This window comes from Eucalyptus grandis, chromosome 3 (assembly GCF_016545825.1).
Source record: "Eucalyptus grandis isolate ANBG69807.140 chromosome 3, ASM1654582v1, whole genome shotgun sequence".
Classification (NCBI taxonomy): Eukaryota; Viridiplantae; Streptophyta; class Magnoliopsida; order Myrtales; family Myrtaceae; genus Eucalyptus; species Eucalyptus grandis.
The window spans coordinates 41,099,453-41,115,678 of record NC_052614.1 but is presented as its reverse complement, the minus strand read 5'-3'; the positions used below and the strand labels follow the sequence as shown (position 1 = coordinate 41,115,678).

General features: G+C 37.3%; 1 protein-coding gene across 1 annotated transcript; it reads left to right on the top strand.

The window, feature by feature from the left end:
- The first annotated feature begins 3,499 nt into the window (after window positions 1-3,499).
- LOC104437429 (phenylalanine--tRNA ligase, chloroplastic/mitochondrial) lies at window positions 3,500-15,399 on the top strand. The gene is given in 11 exon segments (XM_039308924.1): window positions 3,500-3,889; window positions 7,470-7,660; window positions 11,464-11,670; window positions 11,782-11,899; window positions 12,335-12,411; window positions 13,253-13,432; window positions 13,554-13,598; window positions 13,817-13,921; window positions 14,738-14,792; window positions 14,795-14,850; window positions 14,968-15,399. Coding segments are annotated over 11 exon segments (1,320 nt in total). The 5' UTR covers window positions 3,500-3,654; the 3' UTR covers window positions 15,019-15,399.
- The last annotated feature ends 827 nt before the right edge of the window (window positions 15,400-16,226 follow it).

The following is a 16,226-nucleotide window of genomic DNA, read 5'->3' as shown; positions in this document are numbered from 1 at the left end:
CTAGCTGATCTCTCCTGGCGAACTCTTCATTCCTTGATCTTATCAGTCTTGACTTCCTCACGCTATAAATCCACACCCCAGGCTCGAGTCAAGGGCGCTCTCTCTCTCTCTCTCTCTCTCTCTCTCTCTCTCCCGTCGAAGCAGCCATGGCTGACAATCCGAAGCTCCACTGCTGCGGCATCGTGGAGCTCGTCCCTCCTCCACAGCCCCCGGCCAAGCCCTCCAACAAGAGACCTCTGATTACCGATTGTGCCGAGGTGGAGAGGACGACTCGGAGCTCGCACCACGACGTGTTCGGCGGCGGGTTCGCGACCCAGTTCGACAAGAAGCACAAGGCCGAGGGGTTCGTGGACAGGACCACGGGGCGCGCGGGCTTCAAGGAGGAGGTGAAGTACAAGTCCACCGTGAAGGTGGACGACAAGTGGAGTGGTTGCACCGACGTGTACTCGACCCAGGTGAAGTTCAAGAGGGTCACGTACCAACCCGCCGTCAAGGCCGTTCCCAGGTTCAAGAACAAGCGCGTCAATTACCATTGATTGGCCGTCGCTTTTGGGCCCGAAGCTTTCTCTCTCTACTGGTTTTTCGTTTGGCTTTTCGTTTTCTTTTGGTTAGGTTTACTTCTTGGAGTAATATGCGTATGCTTCGGTTGGGGATGTACGTGGTGGAATGAAATGGTGATATTAGTGCAGATTTTGTAGTTCCCGTTTTAATAACGTCCTCTTCATCTCTCTGCCTCCCCTTTTTCTTGGAATTCTTTCTGTGAGTTATATCACCGCCATGTACACTGAAAAGGAAGGAGGAGGAAGGAGGAAGGAAAAGAAAAATTAAAAACAATAAAAATTCGATTTTTCAAAAATAAAAATATAGAAAAATTCCATTTTAAAAATATATGAAAATTTAAATTTAAATTTAAATTTACATTTTTTGGTGAATTAAAAATATTAAAATTCAAGTTTTTTTTGTTAATTTTCCTCAAAAATCAAATTAGATAAAAAATAATGAAAAATATTTTCTACTTAAATTTCAGGTTTCGAGACAAATACCGAAAAATATAGTCATCCTTTTGAAAAATGGCTTCTTAAAAAATATTTTTCGAAAATGTGATATTTTTTTCAAAACGAATAAAAATCCTTAATAATAAATGTTAAAATTAGCATACCACGTTCCCTCAGGCGTTTTGTGCTGGGTTGTTGAGTTTATGTCGTCATTAGATTTAGGCAATGGAGCCTTTTGACTGAAAGGCAAACCAATAAGAAAAAAGCATTTGCGGATTGGCAGTAATATTGAGTTTTTTCACGGAGTTTGTTTGATGAATTCCGCAAGTCTTGTTCCTTAAAAGTTGGTGCCAGTGAACTAGATTACAAAGTTGATAATCATAGCCTATAATACACTCTCTAGTGGTTGTTTTCTCGAGAGACGCTTGACGGATGTACTTTGTACAGCTCGCCATTCGGCGGATAAACCTTCGCCGACAACAATAAGACGTCTAATAACATTGCTGACGAATGGATGTCCTTTTAATTAATATTTGACCATCCATGTATGTTCGAAGCATGTTTCGAGAGAGTGATAATTAAACATGATACAAGAGAGAGATGTTAGGTGGATGCACTTAATATGGATCGCTACTTGGTGTATAAACCTCCACTAACAACAATTAGATGTCGTTGCTAACAAATCCATATTAAACATTATTTGGTTATCCATATTATATTTGAGTTAGTGATGGTTAACTTGACATGAGGGAGAGATTCTTAGTTGATTCATTTAGTACGGCTTGCTACTCGGTGGATAAAATCTCCATTGATAATTCGGGAAAGTCAATGCATAAAAAAATGTAAAATTTTCTAAATTAATTACTTAGGGCCTGCATGTTTGTGTTCATTTTTTCTGTTTATGAACAAAAATTCTGTTTTTTTGTTCCCGAGAACAAAAAAAAAAAAAACGCATTTGTTTGCGTTTTTGTTCCAAATCTTTTTTTTTTTTGTTCTCGGGAATACATTTGGAACAGAAACACGAAACAAAAAAAAAAACTTGTTTTTTTTTTCTAGAACAATTTTTAAGAACAAATTTTCTCTCTCTTATTTTTTTTCTTTGGCCGGTCGCCGGCCTTGGCCATGACCGGTGACTAGCCGTCGAGGGCCGGTGATGCCATTGAGGGCCGGTGATCTCGCCGGAGCGTCGCCGCCCCTAGTGAGGCCAAGCTCACCCGGCCACCGGCAAGGCTCGGCCTTGCCGGGCCACCGCCAAGCGATTGGTGGCTGGGTGAGCTCGGCCTGGTTGGATCGCCAAGCCTCGTCGTGGCCGGGTGAGGCCGCCGACCCTCGTCAACCAATCACCACCATGGTCGGCACTAGCCATGGCCGAGGCCGGCGATCGGCCAAAAGAAGAAAAAAAGGAAAAATAAAATAAAAATATTAAAAAATTAAAAGAAACAAAAAAGAACACAAATTTACTAAACGTGTTTCGGTTCTTTTTTTTTTCCGAAATAAGTTTACCAAACACATTTTTTGGTCAAAAATTGTTTCCGGAACATAAATAGTTTTTTTTTTTTTTATTTATGTTCCCGAAATAATTTTTTAACAGAAATACAAACAAACACACCCTTAGTATTTGTGAGAACTTGTATAAAAAATATTTCAAAAATGAGAAGAAATGTTGAATTGCAAGAATCATGAAAAAAAATTAATATAGTAATACATTTACATATTGGTATTGTAGTATTTTGAATGTTGAAAACCTGGATAGACTTCTATTTTTTGCTTTTTGTTTAGTTTAAATCTTACAACAACTTAGATTGAAGCATCGGAAACTACCACAAAAAAAATAATAATAATAAGAATATTAGTTTAAATTTTGCGAAGAAATGAAAAGTTGTTTTTGTGTCATTTTGTAACATTTCGGAACAATTTCTTTTCACAAATAGTTCTTTTCTATTTCTACTCATTGGATCCATTTCTAAGTAATAATCCCGAAATTGAAAATAAATAGGAATGTATTTGATATGATCCATAATTTTTTTGTAACATAGAATTTCTTTTAATTTATAATAATTTTTTGAGATTTTTCTTTTTGTCCTCTCTTCTTCCTCCTATGGTTGGTCGGCGGGTGGCGGTGGATAGTTGGTGATAGTTGGCAGATGACGGTGAGCAAATGTAGCGACGGATGGCGGCCGGTGATGGGTAGCGGGTGGAGAGTGGCAAGAAAGAATGAGATAAGAAAAAAATGACTTACTTCTAGAAATTATTTTCGGAACATGAAACTATTTTTTCCTTTTTTTTTATTTTCATTATAAATTTATTTCCCATTCACTTTTCTATTTCAAAAAAAAAAAATAACTGACATTATCAAATGGGTTTTTCTTATTTTTCTATTACAAAAATCAAAAGAAAAAAGAGCAGGAACATTATCAATGCATAATTATTATTATTTTTTATTTTACGGGAAGAATATTTTGGGGTCTTCTAAGGGGAAATTCAAAGCCGACCCTGGTTTGGCTTGCCAATCGCCCTCTGTTTTGCTTCGTGCCTTGGCATTGCTGTCCAGAAACACCCCCACAAGAACATTACCCACTAAAATCTCTACTGAGATTGACACTCCACCCCAGAGTCACAGACCCAATCCGATCTTGGGTTAGAGAGAGAGAGAGAGAAGATGGCGGTGGCCGTCGCGTTTGGTCACTCCGCCGCCTTCTCCAAAGCCCTGCTCTTTCTCCACCGGAACGGCGGGAGGAGCTTCACCGCGTTCTCGGCGCCTTACTCGTCGTCCGCGACCGCCGCTTCTTCTTCCTCGGCGTTTCCTTCTGCTGCTGACAAGGTTCGCCGCCAGAAATGGAGGGTTCCCGTCGCTTCGGTGCTTGAGCGAGGTGGCGTCAAGATCGCTAGAGACGGTAAGGATGGCTGGCTGTATTGGGTTGGTGGTGCGTTCTTGTTTCGTGGGTTCGTTTGGTTTCCGCCGATTCTTTCTTGCGGTCGTGGTTGGTTCGATAAATAGAATTCAGAGTTCGTGTTCGCATGCGTAATCCTGGGAATTGATTCTTGATTCGACACTTGAGTAATTCTGTGATGACGAATGGTGTTTGGCAATGTAATAAGTAAGCCTTTTGTCCATGAGTTAAAACTTGCCTCTTTGTTGAGCAAAAAAAAAAAAAACTTGCCTCTTTGTTGTTTGATACAAGGCAAAAAAAAACTCGCCTCTTTGTTGTTCGATACAAGGCAAAAAAAACTTGCCTCTTTGTTCACTCTGGAGTGTTATCTTAAAAGAATTATTGAATGTGAAAACATGGTTCTCTGTAGTGCCATTGTGCTTAGGTACACCTGGACAGAGATTGCCGAGTATGGTGTTAAACCTGTTTGATAAAATTCTGGAGGAGGATTGGGAGATGGCATTAGTGATCTTCTGACCAGTCCTAGTTTAACGACTTTCAGTCATACAAGACAAATAAGTGATAATTGGGAAAAGAATTGGCTTGTGCCCAAATGCTATGTTTGCTAAACGGGGAAGACTCGTCAATGCTTTTAGCTGTCTCATTGACTTACAAGCAGGGTGGTTAATCCACAATGGTAAAAGGAGTCAAAATATTATCCCACTGTAACTGAAGCAGATAGATAGTTAATATGGTTAACAAGTTCTGAGAAGGACTAAGAGTGAAGGAGTATCCAAACCATTTTGTTGAGCTTTGCTTGCACTCTGCCGTTCCATTCTATCATTGCTCACTATACTCATGATGGTCAATTAGTCAAGGAAATGGGTTTTCTTTTCTGTGAGAAGTTGTCTAGTTTGGAGCTCATCCACTTTACGGAAGTAATAGCTCGTTTGGCCAGCGTTGAATTTCCTGGGAAGGCAGATCACTAGGAGCTTATTTGCATCAGTCTGCTGATGGGCATGGATCAGCTTATTGAGATTAGCATGACAGACCTGATTACTGTCGAGATATGCGGGTAGTGCAATTGCGTGGTCTTTGCTAGGGTGATATTATGAAATGGGTGTTCCTCTTGCAAAGGCACCAGTCATCACATATGCTGGCACTCTGTCTTGGAATAAATGATGAGGGACTCAATCGTTTGAAGTTGGTTAATAATGCTTTCTTCATAGACCATGTTGAACAGAAAGAAAGGCTTCTTGGAACGTGCACAATACTGGTCCAAAAGAGGTGGAATCACTAGTTGTTGACCTACTTTTCTACTGGAGTGATATCATGCCTTTTTGCAATGTACTTTTCCTGAAGGTATGGATTGTGTTCAACTCTGTACTTTTTGGGGATGAATATATGCTTTATAGTAGGAACATCAGCAACAACCTTGTGCATCAGTGTTTGCTTGAAGACTTTGAGGTGCTAGGCAGTTGGGTCTATCCAACTGAACCATGGACAGAGTTTGAATATTCGCTTATTTAAAAGTTAGCCTACCATATTCAAAATTGAGGACCCAAGATGGGTAAGTTATGTTATGCTCAGTTTACAACGACATTATGAAATTGTGTTTTGTTGCATCTTAGGTTCCTTGCGGACCTATAGTGTTGATGTCGTAAACCGCACAATGCAGGATTTTAACATTGGGTCAACAGCGTTCCTATTCTTCAGATGTACTTGGAAGCGTAAGCAAATTGGCTTCCGTACATATGTCTTGCCTAGTGATAAAACAGGAGACGTATTGCAACTTGCTTGCTCTTCTACCAGAAATCAAAAGGGCAGAGTGATGATGAGACATGTTGCTGTGACACCTTGTGGTTCTTAATCGTCTTTAGGTTCTCCAAGTGGGGGACAAGAAATTTTACATGGACAAGCTCCTTGTACATATTTCCTTCTCAAATTGGAATTAGTTATCTGCTCCAACAATTTCATTATTCCAGTCATTTGAATGAAGTTGGAACGACATTAGTAGCAAACAAGTAGAGGGTCCTTAACAACCTGAATTTTCTGCAACTGTAAAACAGCTACTTCAGGTGCATAGTCAAGAGGGAAATTGTGAAGTTGTGTGCACTGCCTTATCTCTCTAGACTATAGCCACCAGAAGACTTCAATGCTCACTTTATAACTCTCTCACCTGTAGTGGGACTTGAAGAGCACCTGTTGTTTGAGAATGTCGAGCTATAAACAGGTGGCTCTATAGCCAAGCCAAGGTATGAGTCTTGGAAAGAAAATTTTAAAGGTCTTGGTTGAAGCATGAAGTACTCTAAAGGAGTGAAGAAGGTGTGCTTTTGGAGAAAATAGTAAATATACGGAGTCATATCCATAATGCGTTCCCTAAGCACAAGGAAGATTTTGTCGTGTGGATAGTGTCATGATCCATGGTGTTGTAAGTGATGGCATGATTTTAGCATGCTAGCAATAGGTGTTGATTTTGTTATTTTCTATTTGTTTTGAAGTATCAGCTAGTTAGGGTTGACTAGGTATTTTCTATTATGCGATTGTCTTGTGAGTGGGATGTGACTATGGCTGAATTGTAAGGCCACATAAGCTCATCTTCACTCTGATTTCTTTTTCTCACACCCAATTCTCTTTTCATATTACTCTAAATTCTCTTAGTGAATTACAAATTACCTTGGCTTTGCTGTTTCATGGCTACTGAGTGATTTTATTGGATAGGGGCTCTGTGATTGGAACTGTATATGTGCTGGAGTGTTGGTTTTCCTATTACAGTTGCACAATTAGACTAATACCTGGAAAGATGAATTCTTGTAGTCGTTTTGTTTTAGTAAGTTTTGGAGAAAAGGTAAAGTTTGCACTTGGTTTATTTTTATCTATTGCAAAAAGTGAGGTCCACTTAGTCTTGTTCTTCAATTAGTTCTCTAATGCTACCTAACTGGTAAACTGTTGGGAATGCTGGGCTCTGTGTTTCTCTTCATTGTCTTATTGTGAGCATCTGCAATGCTCATGCATATGTATGGAACTGACAAATTGATTTATTCTCTTAGTTTTGTTATGTTTCGGTAGTTATGATGAACTGACAAAGTGAATGGATGCTTGATTATGCGAATTCCTTGTTTTGTGTATGCAGCATCACCTTCATCATCACAGTAGTGATTTAATAATGTGTATTCATGAGCTATTAAGTCTATGACTATCCTTTTACTCATGAGCTTATAATTATATTGGAATGACTGCAGGTGCCTTTTGTTTTCCTTCAGGTTGTTATAACTATTTTATCCCAATTGTAGTTCTTTGGTCGTTCAAACATGCCTAAATTGGTGTGGCATGGTAGTTTTGTGAAGTATATTGAACAGATTGAAGTTTTTCAATGGAGGACTGTATCCTGTGACTATTTTTTAAGTATAGTTAGAGGATTATTAGGTTTCTCTTTATAAGAATCTTGCTTGGTTGGTGAGCTTATCCCTGTCCTTATGTTGTCTGATGAGGAAGTACATGGTTTCAGGATAGGCAGCTTCTCTGAAATGGCCTTATAGATCATGAATGCAAATTCTGTAATGCTGTTAGATTTTCTAATGGTTGACCATTTGGTTGGTTGCAGATGTCGTGCGAGATGAGCCTACAAACAATATCCCAGACACTATATTTACAAAACTCGGACAGCAGCTTCACAGAAGGAGCCAACATCCAATAGGAATTTTGAAGAATGCAATACATAATTACTTTGATTCTAATTACGAGAACAAGTTTGACAAGTTTGATGATCTCTGTCCAATCGTCACTGTAAAACAGGTCAGGCTGCAAACTTGTCAAACAATCTGATATAATCTAATCAATCATGAAAGCTAGGATATGTATGGTTTTCTTTGGTGAGTCTCTCAGTAAACTGTTGATATTTTTTTGTCTCTGTCTTTCTGCCTGTCTCATAATTGTTCTTTTGAATTTGATCCTTTTCTTTTTGTCTTTTTTACTTTTATTTTGATAAGAAGTGCAATTGTGGAACTTGTGTGTAGTGTTCTTCTCATTCAAGTTCTAATGAATAAAATGTTTTTGGCATATTAGCATTTCATTCCTGCTAAAACACAATTATCAAAAGAATGTCATCCAGATTCTTGTGAATGGAAAAGCTCCTCAATTCATATTTGAGATGACTAGGAAGTGATACTATCATTTCTATGATCGGAAGGAAGACAGTTTCAATTTAAGCAATCATGCTGTTAGATCACACCAAACATCGAAGTGTCTTTGTCGTAGGCCTCGTGCCACCGAGTGATATTCTTCCTAATGGTGTGCCACTTGTGATTGAGCAATTGTTGAAAATGTTTGCTGAGTTGTGACCGCATTTTGATTCCTCTCTTTAGAGCAAGATCTCTAAGGCTGCATTTGGCAGTCGGAATAAAATTCAAGATATTATTTTATCCTACGTTTGGTGCTTGCTCAAGACAGGATAAAGTCGGATATAAAGGAATGTAAACCGGATAAAATTATCTCATGGGGGAGGTGGAATAAAGGTGAATAGAATTTCTAACATCCCTAATAAAAAGTTATTTTTCTCGAATAACAAATTTCTTAAATTAACAAAATTAAAATTATATTTCAATATAAACGATATTTGAATTCTAATATAAGAAATTCAAAATAATAAAAAGTAACAATTTAATTATTTTAATTTAATCTTACTTTTCTTTATATTTTCGAATTTAATTATATTTCATAATATAAGTTCAATACATATATATAAATATATATTTATAGTTATTACATATTTTAGATATTTTAGGTATATTTGTATAATTTACTATTTAATAAAATTTTATTAGAGAATGATGGAGGGGGAAGAAAGAAATAAAAAAGAAATTAATTAAAAAAGAGAGGAAAATCAAATAAAAATGAAGTAGGCAATAGTATCGCAAGAGATTTTTATCATTTCCGTTTGTAAATTTTTTTGTTTATTTATACTAATATGTCATTTATACCAAACAATGTACGTAATATGATGTGAATATATCTGACTTTATTATTATTGCAATCATCAATTAGTAGATAAGATATAACAAAAATCCATGAATTTCATATCCTATCCTATTCTATCTTATCCTATCTAGTCCTATCTTGGTTAGAAATCCGAACGACCAGATGTAACCTAAGTGTTTATGCTTGGGATCTTCTTATCAAGTTCTTTTTCAGCTGGAGCCATCTTGATGTTTTTTTACTACTTCCCATCTTTCTACAAAAGTTGAATTTCAGATTAATGTTGCACAAATAAAAGCTAAAATTATTATCTTAACTTCAGATTTTTCGATCTTGTTCTTCAAATCTAGCTTTTATGTGTACTTCCTATGGCATAATTTCATGGATTAAAAAAATCATGATGTTATTGAGTCTCTTGTGAGTATTTAGGTGTTTGCCTGGAAATGTTCCAACATGAAGGAACTGTCAACGTATATTCTTATGTGTAGCGAAGCGACTGTTAATTTTGTTCCTGAGGGGATTTGATGGCTTTTCTGCTGCTTCTGTTTTTTTGGTTTTCTTGGTTCTTGAGAATAATTATGCAACTCTAAAAAATGATTTCTATTATATTTTCATTCCATCAGCAAGATGAGGCCATATGAGTTGATCCTACCACTATCAACAGAAGGAGTTAGGTGTGGATCTATTCATCTATTTTGTATATCAAGTTAATATTAGTATATGAGAGAAGGTTCTGCATAGAAGTAGGCCTCTAAGAATGGCAACTCTTACATATACAAGGCAGTGCAAGAACCAGGAAAATGTTGTCATGGGGTTCACTAGATTTTACATCAAAAGAGTATAATCATATGGAGGTTTCCTTTATGCATTTCTCATATCAATTAAAGGTCCTCCCTTCAATATGTTTATTATATTAGTTTATTTCCATGCTACGACAGCCTAACAGATACATGGAAAGAAATGAATGTTATTTCTGGGTAGATTTTAAACAATGTGCTATTTGTGGTGTCCAACATAAAAAGTCATGTAGGCTAAAGCCCACTAAAGAATCACAAAGGAATTTTTTATCCTGACAGAGGAAACAACAGGATGATGTTGGGCTCTTCTTAGACCATGACCCCTTTTCCATTGTATAATTGGAGAGTCTTATACTGTTGATGGTGCCTATGCACAAGGCTAGGTCTCCCTGGTTTCTTCATCATAAAGGGCCTTAGGTTCTATATATCAGATGCGATCATTATAATTTCCACTAAGTTAATGTTATGATCCATGTTTAGAAAACCGCACTGGTGGCCATATCGGAGGCTGACCGTTTTGTGGTCTGACCAATTGGGGGGAACCAGTAAAACTGGCCGGTTCAAAAAATGTGGAAATATATGTAATATGATACATTAATATGACAAATTTTTTTGCTCAACCCAGCAGCTCAAGCATCACAATTATTTTGCTAGGATGCAGGATTGAGACTCGTGGATTATTACCTGACAAATCATTTTCAGTGAAGGAAGTAACTATAGAATAAGCACTATTTGCCAAAAATAGTCATGTGATGATGCTTAGGGCAGCTGGATGCATGCATTCTTCACCACTCTGGTTCAGGGGTTCGAACCTGGACCTGCTATCCTTCATTATTTATTATTGAATCAAGGAATCAGTCAAATGAAGTGGTTTGCATCAAAATGGCACAACCAGTTTGGCACGTTGGGACCGGTTTGGTCAGTTCTTAACTGTATTTTACCAGAGCCAGCATAGGACCACAAATTGGACTGGAAGTCAAACCGCTATTCGGTCGAACCAGTTGAACTAGCTCGTGTGGTCCGGTATTTAAGACGCTGGTTTTGACAAGCTTTCATCCATTGTGAGCTCATCTATTGATATAGCAACACAAAGTGAACCTGAATATGGTGCGCATCATATAACAATCTTCCTTATGGGATAAGGAAATAAGCCATATCCATGGTTGATGCTCAATCACTTGATTGATTAGTATTTCTCTATCTTGTCTATTCATGTTAACTGATTGACCGGAATGGTGATTTCTTTTGATTGTTGATCTTCAATTTCTTGGTGAGGAGTCGAATTACTTGGAAGGATTTGTTTGTCTTTTTCAGTGCATGACTAGAATAATATGCTTGTTGATTATTTAGACACACAAGAGGCTGCAGCTTAAGCATCCTTATTGTCTTGTTTCGGATTCTTTGCTGGTTGATAGAAATTGATCGTGTGGCTAGATGTGAAACTAAGAAGAAATCTGAGGATAAAATCAGTTATGAGTTATATTATTGAATGATCATCATATCATCCTCAAGTATGGGTGTTATTGTACTGGCAACCCTGAAGTATGGAATGTTGCAGTCAACTATGTTAAACTATTACCTTGAGATGCTTCTGGTAAGTTTTCGAGATTTAGGGTCAAAGTTTAACAAACAAACATGTGAAATGCATAATCTTTTGGTTAAATCTGCCAAGATATGCTGCTAATTACAAATGTTTATATGAGAATTTGGTGGTTGCCATATTAAAATGCAGTGCTTTATTTAACATTTCTACACTTTTTTTAGATTTAAGGCTGCAAATTAAATTGTTCTCACAGAGCTAGCTTCATTGAAAACCCTGTCGTGCAGAATTTTGATGATGTACTGGTTCCTGCCGATCATGTAAGCCGGAGCTACAATGACACATATTACATTGACCCTCAAACAGTTTTGAGGTGCCATACAAGTGCTCATCAAGCAGAGCTTTTAAGCAAAGGTTACACACAATTCCTTGTTACGGGAGATGTTTATCGAAGAGATTCTATTGACTCAACGCACTACCCAGTTTTTCATCAGGTTTTCTCTATATCATGAAGCGCCATCTACTTTTGCGTCAGATGTATATAGCAGAATCGCAGAGCACTATTCTCTCGAGTGTTGGTTTTGAATTTGCGATGAATTATACAGATGGAAGGTGTTCGTGTTTTTTCTCCGAATGATTGGGAGTCATCTGGCCAGGATGGCACTGCTTATGCAGCAGAGGATTTAAAGAAATGTTTGGAAGGATTGGCACGCCACTTATTTGGTAAGTTTACTTGGGAAGCTTGAAAGCCTATTATATAAAGTGTTGTGCTTCCATGAAACTAGAAATGGGTAGTGTAGAGTTTGCCATTAAGGTAGATATGATGTCTCATATGCAATAGAAACTGGCAGAAATGGAAGATGATGCCCTGACTAGGAACTTCTTATGGTACAGAGGAAGTGGTGTATTTTTTTGTAATTTTAATGGAGTTTGGAATGATTCCAATAATATGTTCAGGTTGCAGAATGATGCCATAAGCTCGTGTCATTTTTTAGAATATAATAGTGTGCTACAGTGATTGACTTCTATTGTCCTTTCATTGAAGAAAATTTGAGATGATTTTTTCAATGAAGCAATCCAAAGTTGTTTTTGATTACCACACTTCTCTGCTATGTTTAGAATTATATTCTCACCATTCCAGTACATTGGAACTCTTAGGTGCTGTTGAAATGCGCTGGATTGATACATATTTCCCATTTACTGATCCATCATTTGAGCTTGAGATATATTTTCAGGTACGAGTCTTGCCTTCTCATGAGCTTGATTATGGGAAAATAACCATTTACTCATAAAGGCAAACAATTTTTCTGTAATGCAATGACCATAAGTTTTGAAAGTAATATAGAGAACAAGTATAAGAACGAAGAAGACAACTTCAAAAGATCCTTTTTCCCCTTTTTAGGTGGAAGTTAGCTGTTATTTCTGTCTACTACTTTTCTCTTGCAGCATATCATCTTCCAGTGTTTTGACAATTTTTTCATGATATATCTCTAAGTGGAGAGTACAAATAATCTATGTTCCTACAGTAGTGTGATTGGTCCTATATGCTGTAAATATGTATCAAAACAGGGGTCTGAGCTACTTTAACTGGTGCTGAATAATATGTGCAGCTACAATAATTTTGCACTCATTGGGTGGTGAACGTAAGCTTTTATTTCTAAAACAAGTTCAAAGTATGCAGTTGAAGTTTACATCCAAAAGGACAAAATGCGTGCTTGTAGTGTCTATCCTTATTCTCCAAGGAAAGTGAGAGCTAAAACAAATGTTGTTGCTCTCTATGTTGTGGAGTTCAGAGACAACATAAACAATCGACAACCTTCTAGAAGAAGCCTGTTACTTCAACATAATTACTCTTTTTCCTCTACTTGATATTGCATTATCATTCCCAACCAGTGACTATCTATGATAGCGGTACTGCTTTTCTGTAGGGTTGATTGAACTAGGACTGAAGACTCTGTTTAGATTTTTATTTTTTTTTAATATGTTGCTAATGTACTGATTGGACTGCTTGGTGACAGTCGACAGATTTTAATAACAGGGAATTGCATCTCATTTGCTTATCATTCGTTGCGTCAGGAAAAGTGGCTCGAAGTTTTGGGCTGTGGTGTTACTGAACAAGAAATTCTGAAGAGAAGTGGTAACTCAAATAATGTTGCTTGGGCATTTGGACTTGGATTAGAGCGACTTGCTATGGTTTTATTTGACATACCAGATATTCGGCTTTTCTGGACAACTGATGAGCGATTTACCTCTCAGGTAATTTCTGGTTTAGATCTTGCATGTCCTTTATTACTTTGACTATTTATGCAGCGCAAGTTTTGTGGGAGATCCTTGTGGACCAGATTATATGAGTATTGTATTGTGCTTCGATTCTCAGTTCTCTGAAGGCCAGCTTGGTGTCAAATTCAAGCCATTTTCAAAGGTAGGATTAGCTTTGGTTTGTTTGTATTCCTTTAATTTTGAATATCCATATGAGAATTTGATGCACGAGTGGTCATCAAGAAAACTTTCATCACCAGTACCCAAGAAATACAGGGTTTTGCACGGTTAAGTTGGAAGAGTTATCGTTTACTTTAGTTAGTAACCTACTATGGAAATCCTCCCACAATTTAATCTATGGAAATGATTTTCCTGTGGCAGTTTCCTCCTTGTTACAAGGACATGAGCTTCTGGATCAATGAGTCTTTTACTGAAAACAATCTGTGTGAAGTGATCAGAGGCATTGCCGGCGATCTCGTTGAGGAGGTTTGCATTCTAGCATTGTTCTTTTCTACATGTCTTTTTTAAGAGTTGCTTTGTATAGAAATTGTTGCAAGTCTCTGAATAAATTCTGAGACTCCACTTAGATGGATTTTCATGATAAACGGACTTTGGAGCTTGAACTTAGACTGCTGAAGCTTCTGGCTTGCATTTACTTCTCTGCGGGTGGGTCGAGTACTTTCAGTATCCTAGAATCTATAAAAAGCCACTATTATAGGGCTAGACTGAAAAAAGATTAATGATATTCTGGTAGATATATGATAAAGGTGCAGTTAGTTTGCCTGGGTCAATTTGTTGCTAGTTTCTGTGAAGAGAAGAACTTACCTTGTTGCTAGGTCAGTTTGTCTTCCTTTAATTTTCAGGTTCAACACATTAATCACCAAAAGAAAAGGGACTCAGCATGCAGAGAACAGTATTTAACCCACAGTGATTTCTTTATTGTCCAATTGTCTCATGCTTTCTGCCCAAGCCTTCTTGACTTGTTGCTTGGTAGCCACTTATAAGCATACAAACACCGATTCTCATTTGAGTGTGAAAATGTGCATAAAGGAATTATGGTCAAGATGAAAGTATGTTGTTGGCTTAGACATTAACAAAATGGGAATGATAAGCCACTATGTTAGGCGACAGTCTCTGTTAACTGATTGAGAAAAAAGATGTCAAAATCTCTGTAAGGAGGTCTTGTCTTGTTGACCTTCAATGTGCCTATGACAACGTCAACTAATTTGGGAAAAGGCTTGCCTATTGTTTCTGCTGGTTATTTGAAGCATACTTTGATCTAATTTGAACGGTTTCTCTCAGGTATGCTTGATTGATAATTTCACAAACAAGAAGGGAATGACCAGCCATTGCTACAGGTTGCATATCGATCCATGGAGCGTTCACTGACAGACGAAGAAATCAATGAGTTGCAGGTAAGAGAACTACACGTTTTTAGCTTCTGGTCAGCATTTCAATTTTCGCTTTGCTGTCTAACGTCTCGCCCATGAGGACGAGTCACTAACGTAGCAGAGCAATGTTATGTTTTGCAGTGGAAGGTGAGAGAACAGGTGGAGAGCAAGTTAAATGTGATCCTAAGATGAGCCTCCCTGGCGCCGTACTGTAGATTTTCTCATAATCCTTCCTCTAATTTGCATAAAGTTAAAAGGCTTTCCATTGGCACCCTGTAGATCCATGTCATTTTTCCCATAGCAGCGTCTTGTTTTACCTCTTTCTAATGCAATGTGTATCCCGCTTAATGATTTCCGTTCTATGAATGAAAATGTGAACGTGCAAGGATTATCCAGGTCGGGGTTTAGCGAGCTTCGATGCCGACAGGGTGTGCAGACCATTCGGCCGCAAATTTGCCGAGTGCACATTGTGATCTAGATGAGTTGCCCCACATAACAATGGAACTGGCCCTTTGTACGAACGATGAAGGATGTTTTCTGATCAACGGGATATGGCATTGCAGCTATGTTGTAGAGTATGCTCCTCCATGGATTTATTTATCTTCTACTGTGATTCTGGGTTTTCCTGCGGTTTATTGCTTGAGGTGTAACTAAAATTTAAAAGTAACTCTCCATTTGTTTCGCGAAAAATTAATAATTTGAAAAATATTTTCTTGAAATGATTGCAGAAATTACTTAGGAAAATGAGTGAATAAAAGAATTTGTCATCCATCTACAAAGATATTTGATGTAAATTGTTATTGATAGTGAAAGAATCTTTATTAACTTATTATTTCAAATGATATAAGTGATCATTTTAAGAAGATGATGTCCATATAATTTATTTTTTACAAAAGAAATGGAGTCAAAATTATGAACTTGTACATGAGTTAATGATATTTCATGAATATAGCTCTTAGACATTCACATTTTTATTAGCATTCATGAAAACGGGGAGTAACATAAAATTACTAAACTCGCAATCAAAATTCCAAAACCTTGACCTCCGTTCGAATAATTAAAGTGGAATTACACGAATTTTACAAATTTTCATTTAAAAAAAAAAATCACGCACACGGATCTTGCAAAGCATAACTTTTAACTCAGATGGACTTGAAGGACCCGAAAGTACGATTTAAAAGAACTTATTGAGAGCCCGAATGTCATTTGAGGCAATTTTCGGTTTTTTCGGTTGGTGGAAAGGCAATTTTCAGTCTCAAAGATCCACTTTTGAGCATCTTTTTTTCCTTTCCATTTCTGACTCCTGACATCGCTTTTTTTTTGTTCCTTTCGACCGTTGGGTGCTTGTCATTAATTAAAATGTCATTGGCGTATATCAAAAAAAAAAAAAAAAAACCATT